At 44.4% G+C, this 23,321-nt stretch overlaps 1 protein-coding gene across 3 annotated transcripts in view; it reads left to right on the top strand.

Moving 5' to 3' along the window:
- The window catches only part of LAMA1 (laminin subunit alpha 1), a 161,582-nt gene that overhangs the window by 65,545 nt on the left and 72,716 nt on the right, over positions 1 to 23,321 (top strand). For all 3 annotated transcript variants that reach the window (XR_013443381.1, XM_078060583.1, XM_036106004.2), the window contains exons 10-19: positions 476 to 636; positions 1,579 to 1,719; positions 2,890 to 3,063; positions 4,772 to 4,873; positions 6,061 to 6,272; positions 7,057 to 7,168; positions 9,635 to 9,745; positions 15,766 to 15,893; positions 17,309 to 17,395; positions 18,088 to 18,299. Coding sequence is in view for 2 of the 3 variants with exons in the window: in XM_078060583.1 (XP_077916709.1) it covers positions 476 to 636; positions 1,579 to 1,719; positions 2,890 to 3,063; positions 4,772 to 4,873; positions 6,061 to 6,272; positions 7,057 to 7,168; positions 9,635 to 9,745; positions 15,766 to 15,893; positions 17,309 to 17,395; positions 18,088 to 18,299 (1,440 nt within the window). In the remaining variant the exon portion in view is untranslated. The remainder of the gene's footprint in view (positions 1 to 475; positions 637 to 1,578; positions 1,720 to 2,889; positions 3,064 to 4,771; positions 4,874 to 6,060; positions 6,273 to 7,056; positions 7,169 to 9,634; positions 9,746 to 15,765; positions 15,894 to 17,308; positions 17,396 to 18,087; positions 18,300 to 23,321) is intronic.

Below are 23,321 nucleotides of genomic sequence, written 5' to 3'. Positions count from 1 at the left end.
TATGAATAATGCTGCTACAAACATTCATGTCTAACTTTTTTGTGGATGTATGTTTTCATTGTTCTTAGATAAATGATTAGGAGTGGAATTGCTGGGTCATAGAGTAACTCTATGTTGCATATTTTGAAAAAGTGCCAAACTGTTTTCCAAAGTCACGGTACAATTTGACATTCCCACCAGACTCTGTTTTTCATCTCTGTTTTCTTTTTTTAAACTAAGGGTTGACAAACTGTGGTCCATGGGCCATATCTGGCAAACCACCAGTTTTTGTAAGTAAAGTTGTATTGGAACAGAGCTATGCCCATCTGTTGCCTGCTCCCAAGCACTTAGGGCAAAGTTGAGTAATTGCAACAGAGATCCTTTAGCCAAAAAGCTTGAAATATTTCGTCTCTGGCCCTTTGCAGAAATAGTTTGTCAACCCCTGCTTTAACCTTTTTACCCTCCTGTTGGGCCATTGCCATCCTTTTCTTCCCAGGGAAGCGGCCAGGTCAATGTCCATGCAAGGAAGGCTATGCAGGAGAAAAATGTGATCGCTGCCAATTTGGTTACAAGGCTTACCCAGCCTGCGTCCACTGTGAGTGCAGTCGGGCTGGGAGTGTGAATGAGGACCCATGCTCAGAGCCTTGTCTCTGTAAGGTATGCGTGGGGGTTAAAGATGACCCTGAATTTCTTTTGAGGTATCCTAAGAAAGCAACACATTCCATAGGTTAAGGTGATCAGTTCTTGAGCAAAGCAGCAAGGTTTAAATAGAACTCTGCTTCCCCATACCTTCCTGAGAAGCATGACATTATGTCACAGTCTATGTCCTTGGCCTTAGATGGGCACCCAGTTTGCTTTTTTGGTGCCTTCTGGGCAGTGGCCATCTATTCCGGAGGTATTTCTGTGACTTCCAAGATGAAACCAAATACTGCATTTCTTAGGCCTGGGCCATTATCTCTTCTGACATTCTGTTCCAGCCTAATGTTTAGAGGAGAACCAGGTAAATACTAAATTTGTAAAAATGTCAAATAAGGCAGATATGTTATTTTGGATTTCTCTTAAAAAGAAATTGGACAATGATAAAAAACACAGTCATTGGGTACCATGGAGGTGGGGGTTTTTTGCTATCTGATATTAATAGCCATTTCCCCATGATAACCATAATTTATGGGACTTCCCATTATATCTTCTGTGCTTCTTCCCATGTAAGCAGAGTCTTGAGCACATTTTATAAGTGACTGAAAATAATCTTGAGCATTTATTAATAAGACAAACAATTATATAGCCCTCCTTGGGTTTTAAAATTCTCGAAAGATCAGCAAAAATGGAAGGTTTCAAACAAAACAATATGAAAAAAGTCATTTCAATATAAATGACCGAGCTCTAGGATCCTGACCCTCATTCTTGCCTACAAAATTAAGTGGTCATAATTTCAAAATATCTGTTTTGGAAATAATGACTTCATGAGGCTTTACGTCTCCTCAGAGTATCTATTTATTTACCTGTTTCTCTGGATCACCAAACACCTTTCTTGTTAATGTCACTTTATTCTATCTATCTAGACTCACTGGTTTCAAATCTTTTCTCTACTCCATGCAGGAAAATGTTGAGGGAGACAATTGTGACCTCTGCAAGCCAGGATTCTATAACTTGAAGGAGAGAAACCCCGAGGGCTGCTCAGAGTGCTTCTGCTTTGGCGTTTCTGACGTCTGTGACAGCCTTTCTTGGTCCATCAGTCAGGTGCGGGTACCTTCCCCGAGTCCGGATTTAAGACACGCACCACCTCAAAGGAGCTCTCTGGGAGCTGTGTTCTAAAGCAAGGGGGCTGCCTTTCCCTGTACCACCACTCCCGGCCGTTTGGAATGACATTGGCATGGATCAGAGGCAGCCGGCTACTAAAGTGTCACAGAAGTTTCTTTCTTGGTCATGTGTTTGTTCCTACATATATTTCCCTATCCAAACAATAGGATGTTATGATACTGTAGAATGTATCATGTCTCAATTTCTTCTGTGGGGAAATGCATCTGGTTGTGGGGTCAGAGGTGAGTTCTGGGACCCACTGCTCCACACTGGTCTCAGGCCAGGACATGGGTTCATGCAGAATTTTCTAGCTCAGAGAACCTGGTGAGGGTAGGAATAACAACAGGTGACATAGGGATTATGAGGGCAGGCAACTGATTCCTCAGTTGTTCTGGGAATGAGGAGTCCTAGGGGGATGCCAAATGGTGCCTGGGAGGACAGTGTGATGGCCCGAGGTTAGGGAGGACCGCAGGGCACAGGGCTCATCCGTGGTAACCACCTGGCCTCCCCATGGCCATCTTGGGAAAGCTGTATTCAGGGTAGGGGGGTTGCTAGTCCCTGACTCTCCTTTCCCTCCCTCTCTCCCTCCCTCCCTCCCTGGCAGGTTGGTGAGGAGTGGGAGCAACATCGGGGAGGGAGTGGGAATCCCAATCGGTACCTAAGAATGAAGGTAAATCCCTGTGGCTACCATGCTGGGGTGACGGCTTGTCATCTCTTTGTAAATGATAAATCAGGAGGATAGGATCTGGAGGTTATTTTTATATATTTTTCAGCTTTTTGGTAAAGCTGTTCAATGCATCTATTAAGATCCTTGCTATTTTTTTTTTTTAATCTAAAATATATATCTGTGTCTGTCACAGTTTTGCTCGCCAACTTGCTTATAATTGATCTGGGGATCTGGAGAGTGTTTGATTCATTCTCAGATTTTCTTGATCCTTTGACAAGTAGAAGGGTCATGAGTCGTGTGGTTCTGTGGCCACAGTGTGTTAACTCTGTCCTTAGCTAAGCTCTCTGGGTCTGTTTCTTCATTGTAGGGATATTAGTACTGGCCTGGGTGAAATCTCAGGGGACTTCAATTTCATATTCTGAAATTCTGAATCTTTTTTTAAGGTGAAAGATATGTCTGGGTGGCTGGTCACCGACCTGATCAGTCCAAGCAAGATCCTGTCTCAGCAAGATGCGCTGGGTGGGCGTCATCGGATTAGCATCAACAACACGGTGGTCCTGCAGAGGCTGACTTCCAAGTATTACTGGTTGGCCCCGGAGGCCTACCTTGGAAATAAGGTAGGGCCATCGCCAGAAGTGACATCTTGGACAAAGATCTCAGAGCACATTAGGAAAGAACTTCTTGTTGGCAGTTTAAGTCGTCTCAGGGTCACTCGAGGGTTTGACGGATAATTATACAGCATTTACTTACACCTGACTCACATGGTCTTGCTTAGCCTTGGGTGACTTTATTACATCATTAGACTATGAACTTTGTTCTTGGCCACATTGGTCATAGGCAGGCTGCTGTAGGAAGTCTTGTCCCCTCCTCCCATGACAGGCTCTCCACTTTCCTCTGCGTTCCTGGATCACTTGGGCCTCTGTGAAGTGTTGGGCAAATTCCTGCTTTGTTTAGTTAGCCCTGTACTTTCCTTAGCCCCAGGGCTCAGTGGAGAGCCTGGCACAGAAGGAACTTGGGCGGGACAGACTGGGCATTGGGGCTGGTATCCTGCCAGTTTCATTATCAAGACAGACTCTTTCTCACCTAACATTCACATTTAGCAAAGATAGAATACTTCCCATTTTAAGAAAATGCAAAGTGGTGATTCTACCAAGTGGAAATTTGGTTAATATGATTTAATCTGCCATTGTCCCCTTCTTCCTTACCAATCATGCCACTTCTTTTTTTTTTTTCTTTTTTTTTTTCTTTGAGACAGAGAGGGAGGGAGGGAGAGAGAGCGGGAGCGGGGGGAGGGGGCAGACAGAGAGAGAGAAGCAGACTCCCCGCTGAGCAGGGAGCCCCATATGGGGCTCCATCGCAGGACCCCAGAATCATGACCTGAACCAAAGGCAGTTTGGTTCAAAGGTTAGTTTACCTGAGTGAGCCACCCAGGCGCCCCCAATATTGCCACTTCTCTCCAGATTCTGATGATCCAAAAATATACTCCGTAGAATCTATCTCAGTGGCTCAAGCTCCGTGCTTACCTTCCCTGTGCATTTGGTTTGTTTTGAAGTAATGGTATATGTTTCATCGTAGTGCGGGTCTTATAGCTTGGGAAGTTTCTATTTCATTTATTGGCTATATTTTAATTTTACAACTTATTTTATTTAGACTTAGGTTTAAGTAGTGTTTATTTTGAAAACGATTCTTTTTTCCCATCAAATTATAATCCTAGAAGATGTGCTCTCTTTATAATGTGGTCTTATCACCAAAGGTCGGTGATCTTTTTTTTTCTGTTAAGACCACTCTTGTAATTTTCTGGTGCAAAGACTGGATTCTGAGCCTACTGTTGTGTCACACAGCTGTCACAAAGAACATCTCCGTTTTATATGAAAGGATATGACCAGGAGGAAAAACCTGTAGTCCATCTTTTAGCTGCTGAGTCCTGTTCCTTATTGTTCTTCTACAAGCAGTGCAAAGAGATCAGAATGTTGGGATTATCATCATGGATCTGACTCCTAAATCCTAAAAAATTTAAGTGAAATACACATCTCCTATGTGACTCACAGAAGTTGATGCTCGTTCACCTTGGGCTTTCTCTAAGAAGGAGCACATCTTTCTTCTGTACATTTAAATCACATCCTGCATTTTGGTAATATTGCTTAAACAACATACTCGTATAATATGCTTTCTTTTCACTGCCTTGCTGTGGACTCCCTTACGTACCGTGGCCACTCGGACACCTTGCAGCCGGGTTGTTTCCCGACGGATCCTGGCCACCACTTCCTCTTACAGAGGGTCTGTGGTCATGTGCCCTCCGTGTTCACTCTCGCTTACCTCTTTCAGCTGACTGCGTTTGGTGGCTTCCTCAAGTACACGGTGTCTTACGATGTTCCCGTGGAGACGGTGGACGGGGACCTCATGTCTTACGCTGATGTTATCATTAAGGTAGTTGCTTTCACATTGCTTTGCTGTAGAGCAGAAGGGCTTCTCTGGGGGACAGTTCATGACTCCAAGTGGTAAGGGAGGCCATAGTAGCGGGGAGCACAGGGCCAGGTGGCCGTTCAGCAAGGCTTTACCTCATCCAGGCACCACCAAGACTGGTGACAATTCTCTTTGGGCCCATTCCTGGAATTGCCTCAGGACAGCACATGGGGCTCTTCCCTCGATCCCCGAAGCTGACCCATCTTTTCACATTGAGAAGGGAGACGGGTTTGCTCTGACGTTGGAAGTACCCTGTCAGCCCTTTGAGTCCCTCTGTCTCCTCCTGCCACGTTGCCGCCCACATGAATGCTTAGCCAGTAGTGCTTGGCAGCATGGGGACGGAAGATGGGTTCCCATTTTTGTCCTCAGCCACTGTACCCTCACTCCCCTCCGCCCCCATCACTCAAAGACCCAGCTCAGCCTCACCGGAATTTTTCCCAAAGGTAAGAAACCACCTCAGGTTCTAGTCTGCAGTGTCTGCCCCCTCTCCTGGTACCTTTATTTTTTATTTTTCTTTAAAGATTTTACTTATTTATTTGAGAGAGAGAGAGAACAAGTGGAGGGTGGAGGGAAGGGCAAAAGGAGAGGGAGAAGCAGGCTCCCTGCTGAGCAAGGAACCCAACATGGGATTGGATCCCAGGACCCTGGGATCATGACCTGAGCCGAAGGCAGACATTTAACTGACTGAGCCACCCAGACGTCCCTTTCTCCCAGCACCTTTAATGATGTGCACCCCCCATCCAGCCTGCGGCAAGTGGGATCAGGGTGACATAAAGCATTTTTGGGAATGGCAATTTTGTGGAAAGCTAGAGGTATCTTTATATACTTTTCTACTTTTGCTCTTCAGTTAAAGATGAGGGGTGTCAGATTCATTGCTTTGAGGAAAGCTATGGGCGCATACATGCTATTTCTCTTCTGAGATCCCAGCACAGGACCCAGGCTTTAGATTTATTCTCTGAATCCCTCTGAGGGGAATACAAGGAAATAGCTCTCCTCCGATCATTCCGAACCAAGAGTTATAGATACGATTACATGTTTGCCCTGAGAACCTAAGCACAAATGAAAAGCCACGTTGCTGAAAAGAAATCTGCTTTTATTTTTTGATCATGAAGTTGAATTACAAATGTATTTCCTCTTGGTTTAAATATTAGGGAAATGGACTCACTTTAAGCACCCAGGCTGAGGGCCTGGCATTACAACCATATGAAGAGTACTTGAACGTGGTCAGACTTGTGCCGGAGAACTTTCGAGATTTTAATAACAAAAGGGAGATAGATCGCGACCAGCTGATGACTGTCCTTGCCAACGTGACACATCTCTTGATTAGAGCCAACTACAATTCTGCAAAAATGGCTCTTTATAGGTGTGTATTGAAAGAGAGGGAAAGCTCATGGGAAGGGTCCTCAATCTCGTCTTCATCTATTAATAATGATGTATTTTCAGTGTAATATATTTTCCTTGATTATTTTAAGGGTACAACTAATGGAACTGGCTGCCTTAAAAAATATTTTTATTACTATAATTTTAGTGACGATGTAAGAACAGTGGTCCATGACAAGTGTGCCTCAGTAGGAGATCATCTTGACATCAGGATCAGAAACTTTCAGGGTGGTTTTCTGAGAAATGCCTGACAAGTTCACAATTGTCTGGACCACCTTGTATCTTGTTTTTACCCTCCTGTTGTTAATGGTCTTAGATTTTCCTGTCTATTTAAGCTAGTGTTCCCATCCTCGGTCATGTTATTACTTCCAGAAGGTCAATTTCTGGCAATGCCAGGCTACGGCTACGCATGCACGTTGGACTGAAGCAAACACAGAATTATACATTTAAGAACAATCTCTGTATTTGAGATAGGATGATTGAATGGGTTAGTTTTTCAGAAGTGTTTCAACTCAGACTGGGCAACATCAGACCCTTCCCACAGCTGTCTGGGCGACTACTCTTCTTTGCACCAAATGTTGCAAAGGCCTTCCAGAGAATACTGACAGCTTTCAGAAATCAAATTGGTGGGAAAATCTGTAGTAACTTACAAAAGTCACATCACCTTTTTGTTTGAAGAAAACTTTAAGAATCCACCTTCATCAAGATGTTAGCTGTCATTTGCAGGTAGGCGTCTGAGTCACGGGATGACTCCTGTCTATTGGTAGGTTGGATTCTGTCTCTTTGGATACAGCCAGCCCTAACGTTATAGACCTGGCGCTGGCCACCGAGGTGGAGCACTGCGAATGTCCCCAAGGCTACGGAGGGATCTCCTGTGAGGTAAGCCTCCTCTTCTTCCCTTCCCATCTCCTTTTGTTCTTTCCTAAGGAGAAAAAAAGCACATTAAAGGTGATACAATAACCCGCACTTGAATTTTAACTTTAGAAACCTAACATTTGGCTCAGACTTTGGGCAGCTTTAGGAATATTGGAAGTCACAATGTTTAAGGCAATCTGGTGCCTCTTCCAGGAGAGTCCTGGGACACGTGGAAGTGGCCTGATTTCAGTCTACCCTCTTGCCTTAGTCAACCAGAAAGTTGCACTGCCCATGCCATAGTTTGTATTTCTAAGGAGGATTGAACTTGATTGTATCTGGACATTTACAAATCACCAGCATGCCACCTAGAAAGCCAGGCCCGTTTTGAGACTTTTTATGGCCCCCAGCTAGGTTAACTTGGGTGACCTCTACTTCACAATGAAGTGTGTGAGAATGCGCTTGCGATCACCAGTAAAAGTAATCTGTCACTAAAAAAATTTTCTGAAATATATTTTGAAATTATTTGGACATGAATATTGATAATAACTCTCTCCTGCTGAGGACTTTCTATGTATTTGGCACGATCCTAACCTCTTTCTGTAGGAAAGAGCTAGGAAGTAGTTATATCAGGTTCCAAGCATCATGTGCACCATTAACCACCACATGGTCCTGCCTCTTCCGTGTTTAAGACTGACTTGTCATTGACTGTGAGTTTTGGGCCATTAACTTATGATTTGTTTTTATGAATCTTTATCAATTGTACACTTTGCAGTTAATAAAGTTGGCCTGTGCTTCATGATGTAGATTTTTAATTAAATATTTCTATTTCTATTTTAAATATTTTACAGGGTTGTTTCTTTTATGACCCCATGAACTTTTTTTTTAGATCTAAGACATGTATTTTTAGGCCAAGGAAGTATCTGTAGGACCTAAGTCCTGTGTGCTTACCGGATAAATGACCTTAAGGCTACCTCATAGTATGTGGGATGTGGGAGTGGGCTGGCTGGCAGATAAAGTAGATGCCCAGGCTAGCTAGACCAGGAGGGGGCAGCAGTGAGCAGGTGCTGCTGGAGAACTCCAGGTCCACTGGGTTCAGAGGAAAATGTGCTGATGTGCAGCGGATGATCGCTCAAGGAAGCACACGAAGCTTAACACATAATTTTAAGTGTTTTTATCAGCCAGAAGAACTCATTCTTTCATTAGGAGCTGACATAAGGAATCAGGCAGCTATAGGTGGGGACTGGAATTCTTGAGAGCCCTGTGGCCACCACACAGACCCCCAGGCAGCTCCCCCTCAGTGCCCATCTGTAGACTGGCCCATTGTCCTTGACGGGAACGTGGTGCATGGAGGTGTTAAGGGGACTTTCACAAGGTCGGTGTGAATGAATGCATGTATATATTACTCAAATAATGAAAATGCAATTTTAATATTTTTTACAAGAGTAAAAACCAGATCCACACCCCTCCTCCCATGGCCCCATGGGAGTATGCTGGCCTCCCAAATAATCACTCACCAGTCTGCACTCGAAACACGTTTTATGTCTGGTGCAGCCCCAAGGAGCCCTGTGGCCACAGGTCTGGGAGGTGTGTCTCCCCGACTTTGAATCTTTCCATTGGCACAGTGGGCACGGGGTCTAACTGCTCCATGTTCCATATTCCATGTCTATAAAATGGAGAGAATGGTTCTCAGGGTCATCTTGAGAATGACATGAATGACTGTGTGGGATGGCCCCCTGCTCCTCCCAGGCAGGGGACAGCATCCATGAATACCATGAAAGCACGCCTGTAATGTTTGCTCAATTCACCTGATGCAGTTTGATCCAGACCTACCCTTGAGCACTTTGATGGTAGTATTTAGTGACTCTTACCCAAAAGAAAACAAAATCAGGTTGAGAGGAAAATGTCCTCTTGATTGAAACACTGGTTAAGTGGCTGAGTGTTACATGATTTCTAATAATATTGCGGCAGGTACTGTGAAGGTGGATGCTGACCCATTGTATCACCACTAGGTTTTGGTGTGCGTGTTTCTACCTATAAAAAGAAATGAGGAAGGGGGCCTGGGTGGCTCAGTCAGTTGGGTATCTGACTTTTGATTTCGGCTCAGGTCATGAGATCGAGCCCCATTTAGGTCTCCAAGCTCAGCAGGGAGTCTGCTTGGGATTCTTTCCCTCTCCTTCTGCCCCTCCCCCTGCTTGTGCATGCTCTCTCTCTCAAATAAATCTTTAAAAAAAAATGAGGAACTGGATTATGGCGATGTTGCACAATTCGGTAAGTTTACTAAAAACTCAGTGAACTGTATCCTTAAAATGGGTGCATTTTATGACATGTGAATGATACCTCAATAAAGAAGTTTGGGGGGGAAAAAGAAGTATGTTTCTCTACTTATGGAAATTGGAGCACTTGATGTTCCTAACCTATTGACAAGAAGATGATTTGCATGATGTACAAGGTTGCCTTCCCCCACATGTGTCACCTGTCCCTCTCTTGCAGACCTGCCTCCCTGGCTATTACCGCGTGGATGGAATACTCTTTGGAGGAATTTGTCAACCCTGTGAATGCCACGGCCATGCAGCTGAATGTGATATTCATGGCATTTGCTTTGTGAGTCTGTTGCCAAAACCTCGAGTGCCCCCTCCTACCTATCCCAGAGCCATCTGCTGTGCAGAGTGGTTAAAAAAAAGTGCTTCCTCCATAGGAGATTATCCTGGCCCTTGTAGACCCCAGAGGAAATTCGCAGACTTAAGTTCATGTCATAATATGTTTCCTGCTTTTTCCTCCGCTCTTTTTTGAAAAAAAGTTACTTTGGTGAAAACGGAAAAGGGATATATAATGTCATTGCAGGTTTTTTATTAGAACAACGAATTCACTTCGTAAGATTAGAAAGCCATATAAAGGTAGAAAATATTGCCCACGGATTAAAAAGGATCAGGGCTTTTAAATGAAAGTGTTAGAATTCCTTTAACATATTACACAGTATGTCCTAAAAGGAATAATAAAACTTCTAATAATCACACTCGTTTGTGCAATATATAATGCTTCATAGTTCTTAGCTCGGGTAAACTCTTCAAACAAGTACTTCTTTCATGCAACAGGAGTTGAAACATGGCTTGACAAATATGCAGTTAATCTTGAGAATGAACTTTGGGGCAGATACAGGGCAAGACTTGTTTTTTAACTTCAATCAGGAATTCTTTTAGGCTCTTTTTGCCTGGAAGCCAGGCCATACTCCTGGGTTCTAATGGATTTACTGCACAGAGATGGAGTGAATGCCTATATTAATCAGCTGAGTCCTATTCACCATACAGGGGAATGTTCATGCTCTTTCCAAAAGAGATTGATTGAGTCCCAAGACTAGGGAAAATTAATTATCAGAGCCATGGAGAAGATCTCATCATGATGCCATGGATTGTTTAATCTTTCTAGAGCTTAGTTTTTCTTGATTCTGTAAGTAAAGCTTTCATTTTGTTCTTTGTTCATTTCATCGTTCTGGAAAGCAAGTGTCTATAGGAATTACATGAAGTGATGTTTTACACACACACTCAATCCCTCAGGATCAGTTTCCCAGAGCTTGATGAGGTTGTTGCTTTTTTTAAACGCCTCTGCCTTTCCATTTGGGTTTGTAAGGCCAGCCTTCCAGGGCGTCTGCCAACAGTTGGGGGTGTCAGCAGGCTGTGATTGTGGCACCCATGGCTTTAGGTACAGGTAAGCTAAAAGGGTATTTGCACATGCTTCTATTACTATACCTTTACAGAAATATATACTCACACTAAAGTGAAAATGCTAAGTAGCAACCAGCCTTTAAGTTCTAATTATAATAAGTGATAATTTTTATAATTGAAAAATTTGGGGAAATAATGTTAGATTTACAGTAAGGCTACAAAAATAGCACGGCAAGATCCTGTTCAGCCTTCACCCTGCTTTCCCTGGTGCTCACATCTTGCCTTACCAGAGTACAGTGATCAAAATTAAGAAATTCACGTGGGCACAATCTCATCAACAGAACTGTGGATTTCACTCAGATTTCATCAGATTTCCCATTCATGTCCCCTTTCCAGCCTCAAATCCAGAACCACTTTGCACTTGTCGCCTTCATTCTGTGACAGTGCCTCAGTTTTCCCTTGTCTTTCATGACTGTGGCACTTTTGAGGAGCCCTGGATATTCTCTGGAATGTCCTCCGCTAGAGCGTGTCTGTTTTCTCGTGATTAGCTAGAGGTTTTGCATTTTAGGCAGGAAGACATGAAGGTGACGTGCCCCCTCGGCGCACACTGTTAGGGGACGTTAGCCCGGAACACTCGGATGAGGTGCTGTCTGCCAGCCTTTTGCACTGTCAAGTTATTATTTTTACCTTTTTAAGTCATTCATGTTTGAAGGGGCAAAAATAATAAAAATTTAGATTGGACTTTAAAGAAACATAAAAACTTGGTAGCATCATTTATCTGTTTCATCTAACTTTGCTTTTTTTTTTTTTCTATTCTATTTTACAAAGAAACCTTTGAATTCTCCCCTTTGGATAGCCATTTCTAGCCCTGGGCCTTGCATGTAGCCATCCAGCTTCCCGGAGTTAACTCCTGATTTACAGGTTATCAGAGAGAAGGTTCCAATTGTTCTTAGTGCCCTATCTTTTTTTTTTTTTTTTTAAAGCGTGGTTTTAGGTTTACAGCAAAACTGAGAGGAAGGTGTAGGGATTTCTCATATACCTCATGCCCCCACGCACACACAGGCTCCCATATTATCAACAGCCCCCTCCCCCCGCCAGAGGGACACATTGGTGCAGTTGATGAACCCACATTGACACATCATAGCCCCCCCAATGTCCACGATTTACATTAGCTCCTGTTCTCCCAGCTCTTTCTGCTATCCTCCCAAGGAGAAACCAGTTTGCTCTCTTCTGAAAGAGAAGAGCCTAAAAGGCAGTTGTGTATCTTGGGCCCTCATGTTTTTTTCTTTTCCATTCAAGAGAAGATGTTTTTCCTTCCTGAGGAGATGAGCATTCTCCTCCCTCACATTCCAGCTCCACCAACAGGGCTGGTCCCTTAAAGGGATGGTGACCTGAGAAAGCGTCAAAACAGATTTGGTAGGTTTTTTTTAGCAGAACTACGTAATGGCTTTCCCAAAGAGAAAGAAAACCCTGTCTGGCCCTTTGAGCAAAGAAATCCTATCATAGATACTTTGCAAGTGGACATAATTAAATGTATTTTAATGAAACTAGTTATTTTGCATAATACTTTTAGCTCAACCATGTAGCCATTTACCAAAGCCAGCTGCATTTTAAATTAATTTGGGTTAATTATCAAAATCAAGGTCACATAGGGGATGGGGAGGAAAAAAAGAGTCTAAGACATTCCTACCAAAATGTCACCTGAGGACCAGCAGTCTGTGCATCACCCTGGAGTTTTTTAGAAATGCAGAACTCAGGCCCTATGTCAGACCTCCTGAATCAGAATTGACATTGAACCCAGGTGATTTATAAACAATTCAAGTTTAGAAGCCCTGGTCTAGGATAACTACATAAAACTGGTGAAAGCCTGGGGCACCCGGGTGGTGCTGTCGGTTAAGCCTCTGACTCTTGGTTTTAGCTCAGGTGGTGATCTCAGGGTCCTGGGATCAAGCCCCGCATCGTCAGACTCTGCACTCAGCATGGAGTCTGCTTGTGATTCTCTCTCCCTCTCCCTCTGCCCCTCCCACTCATGCTCTCACTCTCTCTCTCTCCCTAAAATAAGTAAATCTTCAAAAAAAATGGTGAAAACCTGTTTAAAAGGATGTAATACAAATATTTATAGTCCCAAATTAAATTTAACCTATGGGAAAACTTTTATCAACCTCAGGAATGGTAGAAAAGTATTCAAGTTTTGAAACTGGGAATATTATTTAAACTGTTGAATGAAAAATGGCCAACAAGGTCTATAAAATGAGTGGCTCTCAGAAAAGGGGGTAAAGTGAAGTGGGTGGCAAGGTGGACCCACAGGTGGCAGCTGGGGCAAGTGAGTACAGGCAGGGGTGGGTAGAGATCACAGGAAAGAATTCTGGGTGACATCAGCATGGGGGTGGGGGTCATGGGAGGACCTGGGGAGACCAAGTCATGGGCAGAGCGGAACTTGGGAAAGAATATGGAGAATAGGCTCAGCTTTCCCTTGAGCTCTGCAGCTGCCCTCATGCTCGGCGTCGCTTCCTACGGGGCCTGCTCTGCCCATCTCGTTTCTCCTGCATACCTCCTATACGCCTGATGTGGCATCATTCTACTTTCTTAAAGACATGTTTTCAAGAAGGAAATAAGTCTTTCATATTTTCCCTGTATTTATCGTTTCTGATACTCTTCAATCCTTGGTATAAATCCAAGATTTCATCTGGTTCCATGTTTCTACCTTCCAAAGAACTATTTTTAGCATTTATTTGGTGCAGGTCTGACAGCCGACAAATTCTCTCGCCTTTTCTTGACCTGAAAAAGGCTTTCTTTCATCTTTGAGTTGGAAATAGATTTTTGCAGATTTTTTTTCAGGACTTGAAAATTGTTGTTTGCGTATGGCTTGCATTGTTTCAAGTGAAAAGTCATTAGTCATTCTTATACATGTAATTCTCTGGGTTGTCTTTTTTTTTTCCTCTGCCTACTTTTTAGATTTTTCTCCTTATGAATCACATTTGCTTTTTGTTTGTTTGCTTCTTCTCAGATCTAGTAGTTATTATCCTGCCTTTAAAAAAAAAAAGAACAAAACCCTTATTTGGAAATCATCTTAAATGTATGCAAAAGTTGTAGGAAGAAAAATAGTACTTAGGGCACCCACCTTTTACCCAGATTCACCTTGTTGTTAACATTTTCCCCATTTGCTGTATTATTCTCATTATCTGTTTATCTAATCATAATATTTTTTTCTAAACCACTTGAGAATAAGTTGCGTACACTATGCTCATTTATCCCTAAATACTTCAGTGTGTATGTCCTGAGAATAAGGATTTTCTCTTATATAACCACAGTACATTATCAACTTCAATAAATATAACTTTGGTATCCTACTTTTTCTAATCTACCGTCCATTTTTCCATTTAGCCAGTTGACTCCATTATGTCCTTTATAGCATTTTTCCCACCATGACAGGCCCCATCTAGTTTAGGTATTGCATTTTATTGTCATGTCTCTCTAGTCTTCTTTAATCTGAAGTACAGCATTCTACAGCATTTCTTTGTCTTTTATAATAATGGCACCTTGAAGAACACGATCATTTTTCAAAAAATAAAATGCCCCTTATTTGGTGGTCCTTCTCTTGTTTTTTCATGAATTGGTTCAGGTTATACCTTTCAGGCCAGAACACTTCATTAGTGATGCTGTGGCCTTCTCAGAGAACCACACGTGGAAGCCCACAGTGTCCACTGCCCCTTGCTGGTGGTGTGAATTCTGATTACACACGCCGGCCATTGGTCAATTACTATATATTTACTGTTCTTTTCTCTTGCAATTAATAAGCAGTGTGACGGAGACACTTTAAGACCATGCAAGTATCATATTCATCATCAAAATTCCCCCTTAGATTTAGCAGTCTCTGATGATTCTTGCCCCACCAACACTTATATGATGTTCTCCATGCTTCTCGATTGGTACACAGCATTCTACTGTAAGCAAGAACCCTCCTTTCTTATGTTTATTTATTTACCTACTTGTTATCTGCCTGGACTCATGGATTCCAAATTCTCCCAGATGTGACTAGCGGAAGCATACTCAGTGGTTTCCGATTGCATGATGAATATTGTTCATTGTTAAGTCTCTGGATTTTGTTAAGTAACAAAAAGAACATCAGAGTTTGTTTTGGCAAGTAGTTAAATTATCATAGGTCAGCTGGATTGTTTCAAGGTTTGTTTTTAAGTTTTGTTAGGGTGGGTCTAGTATAACCTCTACTCTAGGGCAGGTGTAGCCCTACTGCGAAAGAGTTTTTCTTCTGGGGTCTCTACTGGGTGCTCTGGGCGTTTAACAGAGACTCCCCACACTGGCTGGTTACAATTCTAGTGTCCCTGGCCTCTGCGTGAGTTCTTAATTTTTCGGCTGGCTGCATGGAAATGCACTCTATACATGAGAAGCTTGTATTCAGTAGCTATTTGAAGGGGTCTCCTGTGCAGATTTCTGGCGTTCTTATTCTGTGAAGCTCCGATTCTCTGCCCAAATTCCTGCAGTTCCAGTCTCCCCAAACTCAGACCTCTGTCTCCTCAACTCAACAAGACCCCCCACATTCTGCTTGGGTCTCCCCCCTCCCCCACCTGCTTAGCAAGTGTCTCCAGGAAAAAGACATGTGATCCCAAGTCATCCTGTCACCTCCCTTCTCTCACCTTTGTTGTCTAGCGTCTGAAAGAAGTTGTTCAATATGTTTTGTTCCAGTTTTCTAGTTCTTTCCTACAGAAGGGCAAGTCTGGTAGCAGCTACTCTGACATGGGCAGAAGTGAAAGCTTCCCATGTATACAGATTATACAAATTAAAATTTTGTATTTATCTGGAAACAGGCAACCCCTCCTCATGTAAGAGAGTTTGGTGACTTGTTTGAGCATTTTTTTTTCCACCTTGACTTCAAGTTATTTTTTGATGAATCAGAGAATCATTTAAGGAAGGCTGAACTGAGTTTCATCCATGCATGTGTTCTAGGCTTGCGAGCATAACACCACCGGGGACCACTGTGAGCAGTGCGCGCCCGGCTTCTACGGGCTGCCTTCCCGAGGGACCCCGGAGGACTGCCAGCGGTGTGCCTGCCCCCTCTCCACAGCCTCCAACAAGTAAGCACGGCACCCCCACCTGGGGAGCCAGCCTAGTGTGGCCAGACTTCGTGTGTGAAGATAGTGTGCTTACCCAGTGGTAAAGATGGAGGGGTGAATTCTCTTTTTTTAAAAAGAACAAGTTCGGTGTATTAAATTATATAAGAAAGGCATGTGATGGCAAGAAAATGTGCATGCTTTGGTTCCTCTTGGTCTAATGTTGCTCCTTAATTCTTTCAGTGTATATCTGGTGTGCCTGCCAGTAGGCTAGGAGGTATAGGGTACACAGGAATGAATTAAACTTTGTTCCTGGCCTTAAGGAGTTTTTGATATAATGACCAAAATATGTAAATATGAGGCTCATTGAAAATGGGCTGAATTCATTTCATGATTCAACCAGTATTTATTGAGTGCCTCCTACACACTGAGTATCATGGTAGGAGCTCGTGTATCAGAGTGTTCATCCATGGCTGCTGGTCCCATGGGACCCACCGTGTGGTCATGACTCTAGTGGAGGTATGTCCACTGTCAGGAGAGTAGGACTCTGCCTGGAGCGACTCTGAGGAAGGCCCTGATCTGAGGCTTGAAGGATGAAGGCCACAGAGAAGGGTGTTCTGGGCAGAAGGAACTGAGTGTGCCACGTTATGGCCGCATCAAAGGGCAGGTCCTGTCTGTGAAATCGCAGGTGGTCCTTGAGCACAAGGCAGGAGTGGGGTGGGAGGAACAGTGATGCACAAGGCCTCATTCGCCCTGCTGGGGCCTGTGCATCCTGCAGGCCCGGATTTGAAAACCTGTTTCTCTCTCACTGGCCTACACTTTAGGACTCTTCCTCCCTCCAGCCCAGAGAACTCCCCCATGGGGATTTTCATTTGAAACTCCACTGTGTAAAACAGACACAACCAGCGCTACTCTGATGTAATCATAGGGGCCCCCCTGTTGCCCCCATACCTCTCTTCACAGCCCCCCTAGACCCAGGAATAGAGGTTGAGGGGACCTCAGTGAGCAGTGGGGATACTTTGGGGAATGTTGATGGGCTGTCACATGTAAGCTAGAGCTCACTCTTGGCCACTGTGGTTGGGGCTCTGAGGCAGGCAGACCAGTGCCAGGGAACCCAGAGACGGGAGCTCGGCTTGGCCAGGAAGAGCATCGGAGAAGGCCTCCTGGAGGAGATGGTGGCTGAGTTGGGCACGGGGGACAAGGTGAACCCAGGCAGAGAGGGGACGAAGTGGCCTCTGGGCTGAGGGACAGGCAGGAGCAGGGAGCGTCCAGTGCCCAGGAGAGAGGCTCATGAGGTGGGCTGCATGGTCAGGGGCCGGGCTTCTGGAGTGAAGAACTGTTGAAAGTTTGTGAGGAGTAGTAAAAGACAAGGATTTTAAATGTTTAGAAATTCTGCACCACTCATTGGAAAATTGTGTTCATTTGTAATGTTTTGACAGTTTCAGCCCCACTTGCCACCTAGAGGATGGGGACGAAGTGGTCTGTGACCAGTGCGCCCCGGGATACTCAGGAGCTTGGTGCGAGAGGTACTCTGTCTGCATCACTCAACTGATTTCCAAAAGTTGCATCAAACTTTCTTTTTTAATTAAATATCAGTGATACGTGTTTTGTTTCAAATGTATAGGTAAGTATGATTTTAGCGTTTTGGTGTGTAATGATTATTTCCCATAATTATAGAGAAAAACCAGTATGCCGATTAAAAAGCCGGGGAATTTTTCAAGAACAGCATTTTGGCTCCTCGAGCTCATGTGAGTTCTCATCGATGACAACAGAAAACAGCGAGGAGCCAGTGTGTACCGTTCCCACACTGAAATATCCCACTATCTGGATAGTTCCAGAGTAGGGGTGGTTTGATTTAATAGCTGTCTTCTGGCACCCGAAAGCCAACACTGTCTTTTCCCAGGTGTTAAGTCTCAGTGCCCAGCTCTGGCGGAAGTCCCTGGGGGAGCCACGTCACACCCACGGCATGCAGGTCCAGTTGGCCTGGAGCTGAGGGCACATCCACTGGGATTTATGGCTCATTCGGGATACATTCTCTGTCTTCACAATGAGTGAAGGAAATCTGAATGTCTGAACTTGGTGTTGCATTGCTTCCCAATAAATCTTATGGAAAAAGAGTCCGTCTGATTTATTAGCCATTCAGAGAATCCCTGGATGGTGGGGGTAGTGTCTAGAGGAAGTGCATTCATTTGGGTCCCCTTTTCAATCTTTTGTGCAGATGCGCAGACGGTTACTATGGAAACCCAACAGTGCCCGGGGAATCCTGTGTTCCGTGCAACTGCAGCGGCAACGTGGACCCCTTTGAGGAGGGTCACTGTGACTCCGTCACTGGAGAGTGCCTGAAATGCACTGGGAACACGGACGGCGCCCACTGCGAGAGGTGTGCTGACGGCTTCTACGGGGACGCCGTGACTGCCAAAAATTGCCGCGGTGAGTGTGGGGGCTGTGAAGTCAGGGCCCTTACTCATGGCCATGTGAAGTCTCCATCTACTTACATGTATCAGAAAGGGCTCAGCCTATGGAGTAACTTGATCTCGGTCAGCGCTTGTGTTAATACCAGTTTAGACCCAACCGGGAAGGTGTGCCCTGCCTTAGCTTGATCCACTACCTACAGAGCAGGTCAGGTGGCCTGGGAAATTTAGGTGCCCTTCCACTGGTGGAGGAAGTGGTGCTTGATGGGACCGGGCAAAGGCAGTCTGGGGTCAGAGCCTGCAGTGTTAATGAGGGACGGGCTCAGGGGTCTCATGAGTCAGATGGGATTTCAAGATATGGGGTGGGAAATGGGAAGGCTCTATCCCTGGAGTCTCACAATCTGTTCCTGAACTACTGACTCATGTTGCTCCAGAGCTCTGCTTCCTTCCTTCCTGACATTATGGATCACTTAGAACCACTCACTAAAGAAAGGAGGCTTTCCTCTACCTGAGATGACAAACTTGTAGCCTCAGGGCTGATACAGCCCTCAGATTTTTATGCACAGCTCTTGAAGGTGTGAAAGAGTAAAAATGGCAATTTTACATTATTTTAATAATTTCCTATAAATGCGAAGTCCTGCTATGCTATGACAACATGGCGACACGAGAGGGTGCTAGCGATGCAGGAAAGTTATTTTCCCAGGCACACTTCCAGAGAGGGAAAAGGCTTTGTAGCCTTGGGCCAGTCAACTTGATCTCGGCAGCACAGCCACCTTGATTGGTTTCATAGGAGGATAATTATGATAACTGGTATTTGTGTAAAGCTTCAAAGTCTACAGAGTGCTTTCACTATACTCATGTCATTCCTTTTCATCTTTCCTGCAACCTTGATGATTCATCACTTTGTTCATTGGTCGTCTATTAACCATTTGTTACTTCCCAAGCACTGTCCTAAGTATCATCAGAGGAGTTGGAAAAATTTTGGCCCAGGTCTACTGGGGAGCTACATGTGATGGTGTGGAGGCAAAGCACACATGTGGATCTCAGGCTTTGGAGTCTGACTAATGTGGGTTAGAGCTGAGGGTTGGTCACAACCAACTGTGTGACATTAGGCAAATTTATTAACCTCTCTGAGCCACTATTTCCTCATACATAAAATGGACATAGTTTTATATATACATATATATATTATGTATACACACACACATTTATATATACATATTAAGGCCTTTGTGAGAAGTAATTGGGATAAAAACTTAAAGTTCTGGAAATGAAATAAATGATAGCTATTTTAGATGCTAATAATAAAAACAATGCTTTTTATTATTTTTCTATATTAATGCTGTCCAGTAGAAATGTAAATAACACATGTAATTTTAAATTTTCTAGTCACCACATAAATAAAATGACAGAGATGAAACGTATTGCAGTAATACATCTTATTTTACCCAGTTATAAAAGCAATATCATTTTGTCACGTAATCAAATTTTTAAAGTATTAATGAGATATTTGCTTTCCTTTTTAATGTTTAGTCTTCAAAATTCAGTGCATGCTGATATGAGGAATTTGAGAAACAAGAGAGATGATCATAGGGGAAGGGAGGGAAAAATGAAACAAGACAAAACCGGAAAGGGAAACAAACCATTAGAGACTCTTAATCTCAGGAAACAAACTGAGGATTGCTGGAGTGGAGGGAGGTGGGAGGGATGGGGTGGCTGGGTGATGGACATTGGGGAGGGTATGTGCTATGGTGAGTGCTGTGAATTGTGTAAGGCTGATGAACCACAGACCGGTACCCCTGAGACAAATAATACATTATATGTTAATAAAAAAAAAAAAGAAAAAAAATCAGTGCATGTTTTATAGCCTATTTCAATTAGGATGCTAAATTTTCATAAGAAACACTTGATCTGTATTTAGATTTCATAAAATTCATAGTTGCAAAAGGAAATTTACATATCCAAGTTGTTCAGATGTATTTAAGTTTTTCATCATGACCAAAAAAATCATTTTCCTTTATATTTGCATCTACATTGACAAAACTGCTTCAGTATTTTGTGTAGAAAGTAGATCTTGGTGATGAACAGAGGTGGGGAGGAGGGTCAGAACAGACAGGATTTGGGTCTGGGTCTGAGTTGTTGGCTGAAGTCTTAGTTTAAGTGACATTAGAGATTGTGTTTGTCTGTTGCATCAGCCACATCTGCAGGGGTCAGGAGACCCGTGCGCGCAGTGTCGATCTGATAGGACAGGCAGCTCTGCAGGGCGACGAATGACCATCCCTGGGGTTTGCACAAAGCTCCATAAAGGTCCAGGATGGTGTGGGGCTGCCTCTGGAGGAAATGGCACTTGATGTGAGTCTTGAAGGATGGGTAGGAGATGCCCGGTGGGCTGACAAGTGGTGGGAAAGTGTCGTCCAGGCCTGAGGTGCAGAGTCTGGAAAGAAGGTGCTAGAAAGTGAAAGGCAGGGTCAGGCCAGGGCAGGAGCCATGGCTGATGGGTGTGGACAGCGCTGGCCTGTGGAGGTTGTACCGTCTGTCCCCGACTCCAGGTCACTTGAACAGGGACGGGGTCTGACCAGATCTCTGTTGAACAGTCAGTCTGGAACCGCTGCGGTGGATAGAGTGGACAAGAGGAGAGAAAAGGCCAGAAAAGAAACTTGCTGGAAAAGTTAATGAGGGCTTCCAGTAGAGCCTTTGTCATGGGGGTAAAGGTGAAGATAGAAACTAGAAACTCTTGGGACGCCTGGGTGGCTCAGTCAGTTGAGCATCCAGCTCTTGATTTCAGCTCAGGTCATGATCTCAGGGTTGTGCAATTGAGCCCCGCATTAAGCCCCGAGTTGAGCCCGGCATCGAGCCCCGTGTCGGGCTCTGTACTCAATAGGAAACCTACTTGAGATTCTCTCTCTCCCTCTCCCTCTGTTCCTCCCCACCTCTCTCTCTCTCTAATAAATAAATCTTAAAAAAAAAAAAAAGAAACTAGAAAATCTCTGTGTTGACTGGAGGGTGGGGGGGGTGGGGTCAGGACAGGCAGGATTGGGGTCTGGGTCCAGGTTGGTGGCCCAGGCAGCTGGACTCGTTATAGACTGACACTGTCTGGGCTCTTTCTAGTCTCCAGACATTTACAGGTTTTATTCTTTTCTCATTTCCTCTTTCTGTCCCCCAGCTTTGATGAGATGAATTCTTGTCATTTCTGGATATTTCACTAGAAATCCTCCCAGGCCTATAATAGGATCCCTCTTATGGACTTTCCAGAGGCCCCACGTGCGAATATACTATTATATTTTACTAGGTTAACCCCAGTGAAAGTGTCAGTATTCAATATTGCTGACATGGGAATTCCTAGGGGTTTGTTGGGGAGGCATTTGGATATTCAGGCGTGCAGGAATCAGGGAAGAAATGGGGTCTGGAGAATCATCAGCATTGATGTGCTAGCGGGTTTGGTGCGTGTGGAATGGGTTGTCCAGGGCAGCAAGGGAGCAACCAGGGAGGGAGAGGCTGTAGGAACCCCCCCAAGCTCTACTGTTAAAGGAACCTTATATGAAATGTTAAGTGGTTATAATTTTTATATTGTGGGGTTCACATGAGAACTAAAATATATGTAAATCACCTAGTAGTTACTGGAAACTATTTTAAATTAATATTATTTACAGCAAGCAATTTTTTAAAAGATTTTATTTATTTGGGAGAGAGAGAGAGAGAGAGAGCATGAGTTGGGGGGGAGGGGCAGAGGCAGAGGGAGAAGCAGGCTTCCTGTGAGCAGGGAGCCCGATACGGGGCTCCATCCCAGAACCCTGGGATCATGACCTGAGCTGAAGGCAGATGCCTAACTGACTGAGCCACCCGGGCACCCCTACAGCAAACAATTTTTTAGTAATAATTACTATTAGAACTGTTACCATGGAAAGATGACTACAAATAGCTGTGTGACCTGTGGCTAATGACATAATCTTTCTAAATTTTAGATTTCACAGTGGAAAAGAGAGAAAGTTATAGTGCTTCCCATGTCAGTTTGTAATGAAGCTTCAATGAAATATACTGGAATGTGACCCAGGCACAAACGGACCGTACAATAAATACAGTTTACTGTCGTCTATATTTTGTGGTGATCATATGGTGAACGTTGACTTTTCCCCGAAGGCCGGGGAAGCTTTGAATGAGACACGGGGTTGGGGTCGGGGGGCACCGGAGGGAGAGAGACAAGAAGGAGGGAGGAAATCAGAGGTTGTCCCTCACCTCAGTGAGAGCGAAGTTCAAAAGGGAGGGAGTGGCGATGGGGCCCATCTCACAGCAAGATGAAGACCCAGAATGTGCTCTTTGAATGTGCTCCTGGGAAGTCCTGGGAGACTTTTCAGGAGGAGCAGGTTCAGCAGCCAAAAGGCAGGAGGGGCAAGTTGAATGGGAAGGGAGGGCGACAGGCAGATGGGACCTCAGATAGACAGTTAAGTTGTGTGTGTGTGTGTGTGTGTGTGTATGTGTGTGACGTTTTCTACAGGAGACAACTGAGAATAGTTGGATGCTGAGGAGTGTTTGAAAATACAGGTTTCATTATTTAGGTATGGCAAGGCCAGCAGTGGCCAGGAGGAGGGGACACACCAAGGCATAGGAGAGGGCATATGGGAAGCACCCCGGTTGGTCAGGAGGGGAAATGTGGGCTAGAGCCTTTGTTGTGGTTTCCTCAGGAAGGAAAGGGCAAGGCAGGGTAAGCAGGGTTAGGATTGGCTACTTTGAATAACTTCAGCAGGCTCTGGGGCAGGGCAGCTGTCCCTAATCCTCTGATGCATGGCCCTGGGGTGAGAGGTCAGAGGAATAGTGGAAGTGAAGCCCAAATGAAGGAGAGAGCCCGGTAAGGAGGCCTTTGTGGGCCTGGGCTCTGGATGGGGTTGTTTGCGTATGAAAGGCGTTCTGGCAGGCCAGCTCTTCACTCGCTCTGGAAACTGGCCTTGGGAAGGGCAGTCTGTCCAGGGTCAGCAAGGCCCCCCAGGAGGCATGTTTAATACAAAAGTGAGTTGAGTGTTCAAAAGTAAGCCACAGGAACCGGCAG

The sequence above is a fragment of the Halichoerus grypus genome, chromosome 13, assembly GCF_964656455.1.
Source record: "Halichoerus grypus chromosome 13, mHalGry1.hap1.1, whole genome shotgun sequence".
In the NCBI taxonomy this organism is placed as follows: Eukaryota; Metazoa; Chordata; class Mammalia; order Carnivora; family Phocidae; genus Halichoerus; species Halichoerus grypus.
The sequence above is the reverse complement of the archived record's forward strand: the minus strand, read 5'-3'. Positions and strand labels throughout refer to the sequence as shown.